Here is a 12611-nt window from a genome sequence, read left to right on the forward strand (position 1 = left end):
CAGGTGGGCTCATCATTGGTCGTCTCCAGGAACTTCATGTACATGGGCAGAACGCCATTCAGTATGGGATTGAGTGATCACATTCTGTTCCCATTCGTGGATGGATCGAGAATGAGGGGCACAGATTCAAGGCAGTTGACCAATGGAGCAATAGCAACATGAGGAAAAATGCACCCATGGAACAAATGGTTAGGGTCTTAGTCGGAGGGGCAATGAAGCTTTCACTAGACAGATTAGAGTTAAGAGACAGACCGTGCAGGGATACATGGAAAAGGATGATGGAATGGCACTCAGTGAATTGCTCCTTCAGAGATCTAGTACCTAACCAATAGGCTGAATGGATTCCTTCTGCATTGGAAACATTTTGTGACCACCTCCTTACACCCAGCATTGATTCTCAGGCATAGCCTAAGGTGTAGTTAATATGTCCCAGACAGGCAGGGACTGTGCAATGCATTGGTGGCCACAGTCAACTCAATCTGTTGAGAAACAAGTCCCAAGTTGAAATGTACTCTCTCAATCCTCTTCTCTCAGCTCCACTGACCTCTGCCCCTTCACAACTTTACATTTCCCTCAGCAACATCATCTGAGAGAGCCCAATCTTGTCAGCCTGCAAGGTGGGACCCTGACCATAACGTTAATCTTAACCTAACCTTAATGCTAACCCTAACCTTAAGCATAACCCTCACCCTAACCACATCCCTAACTTTATCCCAAGCACTAACCCTAACGCTAACGCTAACCCTAATCCTAACCCTAACCCTAACCTTAACTTTAGCCCTAACCCTAATCCTAGCCCTAATCTTTACCTTAACCCTGAAGCTCAACCCTAACCCCCTAATCCAAACACTAGCCCTAGCCCTAGCCCTAACCCTAACCCTAACCCTAAACCTAACCCTAAACCTAAACCTTAACCTAACCTTAACCCTAACCCCAGCTTCGTCCTGTTGGTCTTCACAGGCCAATGTGCCGAGGGATGACAGTCTTAGAGGTATTTCAGACAGCTTGTCCATTGAGCATTATGATATTGAAGTTGGGCAAAATAAATTGATTGACAACTAAGGATCATCCAATCGGGTAACCAGGAATCGTTCCATTTTGCAAACAGATTTTCTTTCCACTCGTGGCCCATTGGCATCGCTGGCTGGCCAAGCATTTACTACCCATTCCTAGCTGCCCTGGAGAAGGGGAAGTTCCCTCTTGAAGTCACCATAGTCCATGCACTATCAGTAGAAAGAGGATTCAAGGTGGGACGAGTTATGATTAGCTGCCTCCAGGAAATTCACTCATGTGGGCAGGACACCATTAGGCATGGGACCAACTGATTACAGTCTCAATCTTTCAGTTCCCATTGGTGGAACAGTTTCAAGAATAATGGGGGCATGGATTCAAGGTAGTTGGAAAATGAAACAATGCAGTGCTGGAAAATGGGACTAGAATAGTTAGGTGTGATTTTTTTGACCAGCACAGGCACAATGGACCGAAGGGGCTTTTTCTGTGCTGTAAATCTCTATGACTCTATAATGGCAATCAGATTTGGTGGTTCTTAGTAGATGAAACATTGCAGGAGATGAAAAGACAGGGTACAGCTTATCCTAATCCATATTTGCATTCCAGCATTTCCATGTGTCTAATTTTTGTCTTTTTAACATTGGCTCCATTAGACCCTCCCAAGCTTCATCTTGACCATCTTGCCAAGACGCCGGAAATTGTGGTGGTGGCTGGAAATAAATTTCGGCTGGACATTCCCGTCACGGGAGAACCAATACCAAAGATTGTGTGGATGAAAGGTGAAAAAGTAAGTCATTTCCTTTGACTGCCCAGCTAATCCCAAAATCCAGAGATTCCTTGCTGCATGAGGTTCCAGCAATCAGTCTGACTTCGGCTGGAAGATGTGGGGTTTCTTTTCCCGTCAAGAAATGCTCAATATTTTATATTGAAACAAATATTTGATCATGTTGGAGTATGGGCTGTGCCTGAATTTGTTGCCCATTCCTCACTGCTCTGAAGAAGGTACCTTCTTGAACCATTGCAGTCCATGTGCTGTAAGTTGATCCACAATGCCCTTAGGAAGGGCATTCCAGGATTGTGACATTGAAGTTACGGCAATATATTTCCAAGTCAGGATGGTGAGTGGCTTGGAGGGGATCTTTCAGGGGGTGGTGTTCCCATGTATCTGCTGCCCCTTGTCCTTCTAGATGGAAATGGTCATGGGTTTGGAAGATGTTACTGAAGGAAGGTTGGAGACTTGCTGTCCCAATGTCTGTTGCACAGATCCCTTTCCCTCAAACTGTGTGAAGTCTGTGACACTATCAATAACACCAAAACTCTTCCTCCAAATAATGTTAAATGTCCAGGATTCTTAATAAAAAAAAATGAATTGGTATTTCAGCATGTTAAGGTTGCAATATAAGTCTAAGCTGTTTTATAGTGAGGGCATGTTGATGCTTAATGTGTTGTGTTTCATAGGCAATTTTGGAGACAGGGAGCCGGGTCAGAGCTGAATCATTCAGTGATCACACCTCGTTGGTCATTGATCTCGCTGAGAAAGATGACTCAGGCCCATACAAGATTATGGTACAGAATGAAGCTGGGAAGGACAGTGCTCAGCTAAAATTAAAGGTGGTCGGTAAGTGACAATAATAAATAGACAGTATCACTGCTGCTTTCACTTCCTGTTTCAAAGGATCATGAAGGGTTTAAATCAAGAGAAATTGTTCCTTTTGGCTGAGTGGTTGGTAGCCAAAGGACGCACATTCGAGATGATTGTTAAAAATAACAGAGGCAGCACAAGGCAAAAGCTGTCTTTACACAGTGGACGGTAGGAATGATGGTAACAGGTCAGGAGCAACTTTGGAAGGAGAAGAATAAACACTCAAAGGAGAAGAATATTGTGGGGATGTGGAATATGGAGCTGACTGGTTTGCTTTTGTAAGATCCAGCATAGACTGAATGAACTAATCTCTGTGTTATATGGTCCTATGATGCTGTGCTTAGTGCTTTTCCTCCAGGAAGTGTACTTTTGTAAATTGGGACAAAGAGTGAGCAGAGACAGCAGTACAGTTTGAAAGTGCTTCAAGAACGGAGAGACCTATGGGGGTGCATGTAAGGAACTCGCTCAAGACAGCGGAACAAGTTATGAAAAAATTTGGAAAAACAGTACTGGGTCTACAGCTATTTTGACAGAGGTTTATATTACAGTACTGAGACAAGGAAGTTGTGAGGAAAATTCATGTATCATAGGTCAGAATCTGTATGATCTCTAACTCTAGCTGCCAGGCTTTAGGAAGGGATGTCAAAGCCCTGGAGAAGGGGCACAGAAGATTTATGAGACTTTTTTTATTCTTTAATGGGAAGTGGGTGTCATTGGCTGGGCTAGTATTTATGGTCTGTCTTTAATTGCCCTTGAGAAGGTGGTGTGCTGCTATCTTGAACCATTGTACTCTGTTTGGTGTGTGGACATCAACAGTGCTGGTAGGGAGAGAATTCCAGGATTTTGACCCAGCGACCCAGGAACAGCGATATATTTCCAAGTCAGGATGGTGAGTGACTTGGAGGGGAACTTGCAGGTAGTGGTGTTCCCATGTATCTGCTGCCCTTGTCCTTCTAAATGGAAGTGGTTATGGGTTTGGAAGGTGCTGTCTGAGGTTCTTTGGTGAATTTCTGCAGTGCATCTTATCAATAGTGCACACTACTGCTACTGAGCGTTGGTGGTGAAGGGAGTGGATGCTTTAGGATGTGGTACCAATCAAGCGGCTGCTTTGTCCTGGATGGTGTCAAGCTTCTTGAGTGTTGTTGGAGCTGCACCCATCCAGACAAGTGGGGAGTATTCCATCACACTGCAGCCACCACATCCACAAACATCCTCTCCCTCCACCACCGACACTCAGTAGCAGCAGTGTGTACTATCTACAAGATGCACTGCAGAAATTCACCAAGCTTCCTTCGGTGGTACGTTCCAAATTCGTGACCTTGAGCATTTTAGGAGGACAAGGGCAGCAGATACATTGAGCACACCACCACCTCCAAGGTACTCACCATTGACTTGGAAATATATCTTCTCTGTCATTGGGTTAAAATCCTGGAATTCCTTCCCTAAGGGCATTGTGGTCTACTTACACCACAAGGACTGCAGCGGTCCTAGAAGGCAGCTCATCCTCACCTTCTGAGGGCAATTGTGGATTCTAAATGCTGACCCAGCCAGTGATGCCCACATTCCATGAACAAATGCAATAAGTAACATAAACATGATGGAACTACATATCCATGGGGCATTGGCATTCTCCAGGGGCAATTAGCGAGGGACACTCAACATCAAATCTGCCCAGATCCTGCTAGTTAGGTTTTTAAAGTTTATTCTGACACTAATACACTTGAAAGGTAAACTGGTGACACCCCAAAAAAGATGGAACTTGTTTGCTGAAAATAATATAATCACGCAATACCCCTGGCCTCATTCCACTCCCCCACCCAGAGCCCCACTCCCCAATCCCACTATGAGCTTCATCTAATGGACACTGTAAGAGGGATGGGAACAATGTTGTATGATACTTCCATAAACCTCTGGATTTCTCCCAATAACTCACAACGTGCCTCGTGTTCTCCAACCACACTTTGTTGGCCAATTTGGATGGAAGAGTTGGACTCTCTCCCGACTTCTCCTCGACCAACAACATTCCTGCCCATTTAACAACGTACTGCGCGCAATGGACAGGGAATGGGCAGTGGGTCTAAGGTGTGGGTGCCAGGACTGAAATGGTGGGATCTCCGAGGAGAGGCTGGCAAATCTGGGGCTTGTTGATTGGGTGGGTTTCGAGCAGGTAACTGGTGTGTGTTTGGGCAGTTCCTCAATCGGAAACGAAGGGGGTGGTAGCTGAAGATTATCTCGAGGTGGGGGTTCAAAGAAATGTTTTATCGGAAAGGGCCTTTGAGGTGGGAGATAGCAAGAACTGCCAATACTGGAGTCAGAGATAACACAGTATGGAGCTGGATGAACACAGCAGGCCAGGCAGCATCAGAGGAGCAGGAAAGCTGACGTTTCATAGAACATAGAACATAGAACAGTACAGGCCCTTCAGCCCACAACGTTATGCCGACCTCAGAGAGTAGTAAAGGCGTGGAATGCCCTGCCTGCAAAAATAGTAGACTCGCCAACTTTAAGGGCATTTAAATGGTCATTGGATAAACATATGGATGATAATGGAATAGTTTAGGTTAGATGGGCTTCAGATTGGTTTCACAGGTCGGCGCAACATCGAGGGCCGAAGGGCCTGTACTGCGCTGTAATGTTCTATGTTCTATGTTCTATGTTCTATTATCCTACTAAGATCAATCTGCCCTGCATACCCTACATTTTACTAACCTCCATGTGCCTATCCAAGAGTCGTTTAAAAGTCTCTAAAGTACCTGATTCCACTACCCCTGCCGGCAGCACATTCCACACACCCACCACTCTCTGTGTGAAGAACCTACCTCTGACATCTCCCCTATACCTTCCTCCAATCACCTTAAAATTATGCCCCTCGTAATAGCCATTTCCTCCCTGGGAAAAAGTCTCTGACTATCCACTCTGTCTATGCCTCTCATCATCTTGTACACCTCTATCAAGTCACCTCTCATCCTTCTTCGCTCCAATGAAAAAAGCCCTAGCTCCCTCAACCTTTCCTCATAAGACCTGCTCTTCAGTCCAGGCACCGTCTTGGTAAATCTCTTCTGCACCCTTTCTAAAGCTTCCACATCCTTCCTATAATGAGGTGACCAGAACTGAGCACAATATTCCAAGTGTGGTCTAACCAGATTCCTGAAGAAGGGTCCCGACCCGAAATGTCAACTTTTCTGCTCCTCTGATGCTGCCCGGCCTGCTGTGTTTCTTCAGCTCCACACTGGGCTACTGAGGTGGGGTGCTCAGTACCTGGTTCTGGGAATGGAGAATAGGTGAGAGCTGGTGTGTACTCTTTCTACAACATGGGCCTCTCACTGAGTGGTAGCACATTTCCGATCACCTCCATGCGATACTGCCCGCTATACCCAGTATGTGGGAACACTCAGTATCTGGAGTCCGTTCCAGGCAGAGAACAGAACCGCCCTTGCAGAATGTAGACTGGACATTGTTGGAAATGGCACTAATGTTGAACTTTTATGCTCTTTGCTAAAGATGTTCCCGATCGCCCTGCACCGCCGATTGTAACTGAAGTTGGAGGTGACTGGTGTTCAATGACGTGGAATGTTCCTGACTACGATGGAAGCTCCCCGATTTTAGGTAACTGAAGAGTCTGAGACAGCCTGAGAAGGTTGGAATTGAATGTCAGAGGAGTGAAAGTAGAACCCTGTGCTCGCACCTTTCAAGACTTCAGGATGTCTCAAAGGGTTTTACAGTCAGTGAGATTCTTAATAAAGTGCATTTAGTGTTTTAATGTTGGAAACGTGGCAATCAATTTGCACTTGGCCATCTCCCATAAACACCATTGTGATAATGACAACATGTTTAGATCTGAAAATTGGCAGCTTTAGGGAGTTTTTTGAATTGGCTGTAAAATGCAGGGAGTTGTCCTGAGGTGGTGGAAGGTGTTATAATTTTAAGTTCTTCCTTTTACAAGAATGGTTCAAGGAGCTTCATATCTGAGGTTAGATTGAACAGGCTGGGACTGTTCTCTTTAGAGATAAGAAGGCTAAGAGGAGACCAGATAGAGGTTTACAACAATCTGAAAGGGCTGTATGGAGTAGATAGGGAGAAACTGTTTCAGCTTGTAAAAGAAACAAGACCAAGAGGGGCATAGATTTAAAGTGATGGGCAAGAAAAGCCAGGGTGATGTGAGAAAAAACTTTCCACTCAGTGAGTAATGAGGGTGTGGAATGCACTGCCCGGAAATGTGGTGGAGGCAGGTTCTACTGAGGAATTCAGGAGGAGCATTGGACAGTTATTGGGATAGTAGTGGTGTGCAGGGAGATGGGTAAAGGCAGGAGACTGGCATGAGGGAATGATGGCCTTCAAAGAGCCAGTGCAAGCACAATAGGCTGAATGGCCTCCTTTTATACTATAACCATTCTATGATTCTTTCATCTCCCTGAAGGCCTTTTATCTTTCTCTTATTGATGTCCGACATACATTCAAGAAATTTACAGAAGTTGCACTTTTGTACGGGGGTGGGATTGTGTGTGTGTGGGACCATGGTGGCGAGACTGCGGTGAGGTTATGTTCATACATTGCGTGGTGAATGGCTGCTCCACTAAGATGTTGTTGTCACTCAATCTCCACTCTCTACTGTATTTAGGGTACATCATTGAGAGGAAGAAGAAGCAAAGCTCTCGATGGATGAGACTTAACTTTGACCTCTGTAAAGAAATGACCTTTGAACCCAAGAACATGATTGAAGGGGTTCCTTACGAAGTGCGAGTGTTTGCTGTCAATGCCATTGGAATGTCCAGACCCAGTGAGCCGTCAAAAGCATTTGTCCCCCTTGGTAAGATTCCATGAAGTGTGGGGCTCTGGCCTTGTTTCTGTTCATCATGTTGGTTCAGATAGGCACTCTTTGGTTGTCCTTGAGGAGATAGTAGAGAGGCTTCTCCATGAAATCGTATGGTGATGAGACTTCTAAGATAGTGATAGCTGGGGGTATTCAGGATATTACCTCTGGGTCACTAAGGAATGGTGATAAATGTCTAACTCAGGATAGTATGTGACTCATAAAGAAACCTGCACTAGGTGGTGTTCCTGTGCACCATGGGGGAGGTGATGGCCTACTGGTATTATCATTGAACTGTTAATCCAGAAACCCACAGAATGTTCTGGAGAACAGGGTTCAAATCCCACCATGGCACATAGTGAAATTTGAATTCGATAAACATCAGGAATTAGGTGTCTAATGATGATCATGAAACTATTGTTGATTGTCAGGAAAAACCCATCTGGTTCGCTAATGTCCTTTAGAGAAGGAAACTACCATCTTTACCTGGTCTGGCCTATATGTGACTCCAGACCCACAGCAAAGTGGTTGATTTTTAACTGCCCTCTGGGCAATTAGGGATGGGCAATAAATGCTGGCTTAGCCAGTGATGTCCTCACCCATCTGCCCTTGTCACTCCAGGTGGCCAATGCCAATAATTTGAGAAAGTGGACAGGCTTTGGGGAGTCAGGAGGTGACTCTGTAGTATTCCTATCCTCTGACTTGGTCTTGTAGCCAATGTGTTTATATGGAAAGTCTAGTTCAGTTTCTGGTCAATTGTAACCCCAGAACGTTTGTAGTAGGGGATTCAGTTATGGTAATGCCATTGAATGTCAAGTGGCAATGGTTAGATTCTCTCTTGTTGCCGATGGACATTGCCAGGCACGTGTGAGGCTATGAATCTTGTCATGCCACTTGTCAGCTCCAAACCTAGATTTTGTCCAGGTCTTGCTGCATTTGATCATGCGCTGCTTCAGTATCTGAATGGTGCTGAACATTGAGAGAAGGTCATTGATGAAGCAGCTGAAGATGGTTGGGCCTAGGACACTACCCTGAGGGACTCCTGAAGAGATGTCCTGGAGCTGAGATGACCAACCTCCACCAACAAGAATCATCTTCCTTTGTGCTAGGTATGATTCCAACCAGTGGAGAATTTTCCCCTGATTTCCATCCATTCCAGTTTTACTAGGGCTCCTTGATGCAGCATTCAGTCAAATGCAATAATGATGTCAAGGGCTGTCACTCTCACCTCCCCTCTGGAATTCAGCTCTTTTGTCCATGTTTGAACCAAGGCTGTAATGAGGTCAGTAGCTGAGTGGCCCTGGCGGAACCCAAACTGGGCATCACTGAGCAGGTTATTGCTGAGCAGGTGCTGTTTGATAGCACTGTTGATGACATCTTGAGAGAGTAGTAGTTGTTGAGGAAGTAACTGAAGATATTTGTGCCATAGATGCTTCCTGAGATATGTTTGTGGTGATCTACTAAGCCTGAAATGGTTAACTTCCAACAAACTCAACCATCTTCCTTTGTGTCAGGTTTGATCAGGCACTGGGGGCATTTTCATTTTGACCTCCAGTGACCTCCATTTTGTTCAGGCTCCTTTGTGTGGCACTCGGTTGGATATTGAACATTTACTCTCACCACCTCTTCAGCTACTGTGTCAGTGTCAACGCTGCAAAGTGTCCTGGAGTTAAAGGGATCTGGCAGCAACCCAACTAAACGTTGATGGGCAGGCAACTGGTGAATAAGGAGTTCTTGATGGTACTTCCAATAACTTTTTCCGTCACATGACAGATGTGGAGGCAGCTGTCAGGGTGTTAACTGACTGAGTTACGTTTATCCTGTTCTTTATGGGTAGCATCAACTGGGTAATTTTCCATATCAAGTAGATGCCATGGTTATACATCATGTGCCAACTTTCAAATGGGGCAGCACTGATGTGCAGCACTGTTAGTTTTCCAATGTAAATTTTGAGGCAAGAGTTATCACTCATTCTATATTGACACCATTTGTAAAGAGACTATTCCCCACACTTTTCTGAGTGGTCAAACACAGAGCCTTACCATGAACTGTCCTGTGTTTGTTTTCTCGTCTCCAGCCCCAACCAGTGAACCTACACTGCTCACTTGTGATGGTGTGACAGACAACAGTATATCACTCAAATGGAGGCCCCCTGAACGTATTGGAGCAGCAGGACTGGATGGCTATCGTATTGAGTACTGCCTGGAAGGAAGTAAGTCCACCTTTCCCTCAACCTACAGGGAATGTCAGTGATAAATAATCTACAGAAGAACGTCTTGGGCAAATACAGGATAAAGTCTGCCTCCTTGACATTCCAGCACCCTAATAGTCACCTGATGCAATAGTGATGGTGTCATTGGCCAATCACAGTGATCAGTTTCTATCACTGAATCTACAAGTGAGTCAGACATGAGGCGAGGAAATTCCCAAAGCCTTGGGAACCATTGTCCCATTTCCCCTACACCTCCCAATTTCACTAACCACTGATCAATGATCTGTTACTGCCTTTGGATCATACAATTTGAGGGTTTTGAGTAACTTATTCTTTGTAACCTGATTTGAATTGCGTTTAGACATCATACATTTGGATGAAGTGGAATTTTAGGACTTTTGAAACACTTGAGTACGAGCAAGAAAAGCCATTGAGATACTCATTTGAATTTAGGAGAATGAGAGGAGACCTTATTGATACACATAAGATTCGCAGGGGGCTCGACAATTTCCCCTTGTGGGAGAGTCTAGGACCAAAGCTGTAATGTCAAAATAAAGGCTCTGATGTGGAGGTGCCGGTGTTGGACTGGGGGTGGATAGAGTCAGAAGTCACATGACACCAGGTTATAGTCCAACAGGTCTATGTGAAATCACATTCAAATTTCAAATAAACCCTTTGGACGGTGTTGTGAGACTTCTGACTTTGTCAAAATAAAGGAGGTCACACATTTAAGACAGAGATGAAGAGGAATTTTTTTCTCTTAGATGGTAGTGTATCTGTGGAACCCTTTACCACAGAGGGCCGTTGAGGCTGGGTTATGAAGTATGTTCAAGGCTGAGACAGATTTTTAATCAGTGATAGAATGAGGTGTCACGTGGAAAAAGCAGGAAAGTGGCGTTGAGGATTATCAAACCAGCAATGATTTCATGGAATGGCATGGGCTGAATGTCCGACTTGTACATCTTAGTTCATGCAATGACAATGTATTTTTGAACAGACCCTTTAATGCAGTAAATGCCTCCCCCCCCACTTGGGTACTTTGCATCTGCAATCACCAAACAAAATTTGATAAAACCAAGAACCTTGGGTGCTGTAAATCTGAAACCAAAACAGGAATTGCTGGAGAAACTCAGCAGGTCTGGCAGCATCTGGGGCAGAGAGAGAAAGAGAGAGAGTGATTAACTATTTGGGCCCAGTATCTTTCTTCAGAACAAAATCAGATATTTCACTGCAGAAGGGCCATGTGCGATATTTGTGGGAAGAAGTAAATGCATTTTCAGGGTGGCACTTGAAAACAGATCTTCTAGGCTAGAGGTAGGGACATTACCACTGCACCATGCTAACCCTCTTTCCTTGCCTGGACTATTTGCTTTAATGTGATTAACACCAGTAAGTCTTTGCAAGAAGGAGAAGCTCTTGTCTTAACCAAGTGTGTTCTATTGCATCAGCAACAAAAACAGAAGTTGCTGAAAAAGTTCTGCAGGTCTGGCAGAGTCTGTGAAGGAAAAAACAGAGTTAATGTTTCAGGTCCAGTGACCCTTCTATTGCATGATAGCAATTAGTTAGGGGTTTAATTCACGAGGTAAACATTGTCATTTTTACTGAGATGATGGGGAGAAGATGATGGGGAGATCTGCTTCGCTGTGAGATCTACAATGTTCTACCTGTCCCCAACCAAGCCAGTATGAACTCAATCGGTTTGGGTGGAGCTTAATATCGTCACCAGCATTAACCCTTCCAGAATCATTACTTTATACAAGGACAGGTGAGGAAGTGCTTTGGGACAGGTTTAAGAAGCATCATTAAATAAAAAAAGAACCAAAGAACTGTAGATGCTGGAAATCAGAAACAAAATCAGAAATTGCTGGAAAAACTCAGCATCTGGCATCATCTGTGGGGAGAAAGCAGAGTTAACGTTTCAGGCCCAGCCCTGCTTTTTCTCCACAGATGCTGCCAGACCTGTTGAGTTTTCCCAGCAATTTCTGATTTTGTTAAGGAGAGTCATGATGGACAGTTTTAGCAAATAAAAGCCAGAAATGGCAACTTTGAGAGTCAAAGGCATGGCCAGTATTAGGGAGTGGTTAAAATGAGAAATATTCAAGGCTAAGATTGGAGGAGCATAGATGTTTTGGACTTGAGGCCATTAGAGAAAAAGAGAAATAGAGGCACTTAAAACAAGACTGAGATATTTAGAATTGAGGACTTAATTGCGATGAAGGCAAGAAAATCTGTTTTTCGGTGATGCTTGAGGAATAAATAATGAGCGACTCTCTTGCTCATAAAAATTTACACTCAATCATCTTATCCAACAAAAATATCTGTCCATCCCAGCTTTAAAATTTTCAGTTAATCCCAGTTGTAGATATTTTCAAATCAACCTGTTCAGAAATGATATGGCAGACATAAATGAAGGCATAAAACTGTGGTTGGTGGAAATCTGAATGAAACACAGAAAATACTGGAGAAACCTAACAGGTCTGGCAGCATCTGTGGGGAGAGAAACAGAGTTAACATTTTGAGTTCAGTACTAGACCAGTGCTATTATACCACCACCGCATCAAGGGAACCTTTCTAAGCCCAAATGTAGATATTTTCTAATCAACGTGCTCAGAAAAGTTATGCCAATTTGACTTGAATTTTGTTCCAGAAATTATTATTTTGTTGCTAGTTTTATTCTGTGCCTTTGTCCTCAACTGGCACTTCGATGGAAATAAGTTTCTCTCTGTCTATCCTATCAATTCCTTTAAATGTCTGAGTTAGATTTCCTTAATCTTCTATATTCAAAGGGTTCAGAAAAGTTTGACAAGGATGTTGCCAGGGTTGGAGAGTTTGAGCTATAGGGAGAGGCTGAATGGGCTGGGTCTGTTTTCCCTGGAGCAGCAGAGGTTGAGGGGTGACCTTATAGAGGTTTATAAAATCATGAGGGGCATGGATAG

General features: G+C 44.2%; 1 protein-coding gene across 1 annotated transcript in view; it reads left to right on the forward strand.

Annotated features, from left to right (window-relative positions):
• The window catches only part of mybpc1 (myosin binding protein C1), a 108283-nt gene that overhangs the window by 68517 nt on the left and 27155 nt on the right, over nt 1-12611 (forward strand). The window contains exons 23-27 of the mRNA XM_048607960.1: nt 1665-1798; nt 2470-2629; nt 6155-6259; nt 7272-7460; nt 9541-9675. Coding sequence (XP_048463917.1) covers nt 1665-1798; nt 2470-2629; nt 6155-6259; nt 7272-7460; nt 9541-9675 — 723 coding nt within the window. The remainder of the gene's footprint in view (nt 1-1664; nt 1799-2469; nt 2630-6154; nt 6260-7271; nt 7461-9540; nt 9676-12611) is intronic.

The sequence above is a fragment of the Rhincodon typus genome, chromosome 18 (assembly GCF_021869965.1).
Source record: "Rhincodon typus isolate 14 chromosome 18, sRhiTyp1.1, whole genome shotgun sequence".
NCBI classification, from domain to species: Eukaryota; Metazoa; Chordata; class Chondrichthyes; order Orectolobiformes; family Rhincodontidae; genus Rhincodon; species Rhincodon typus.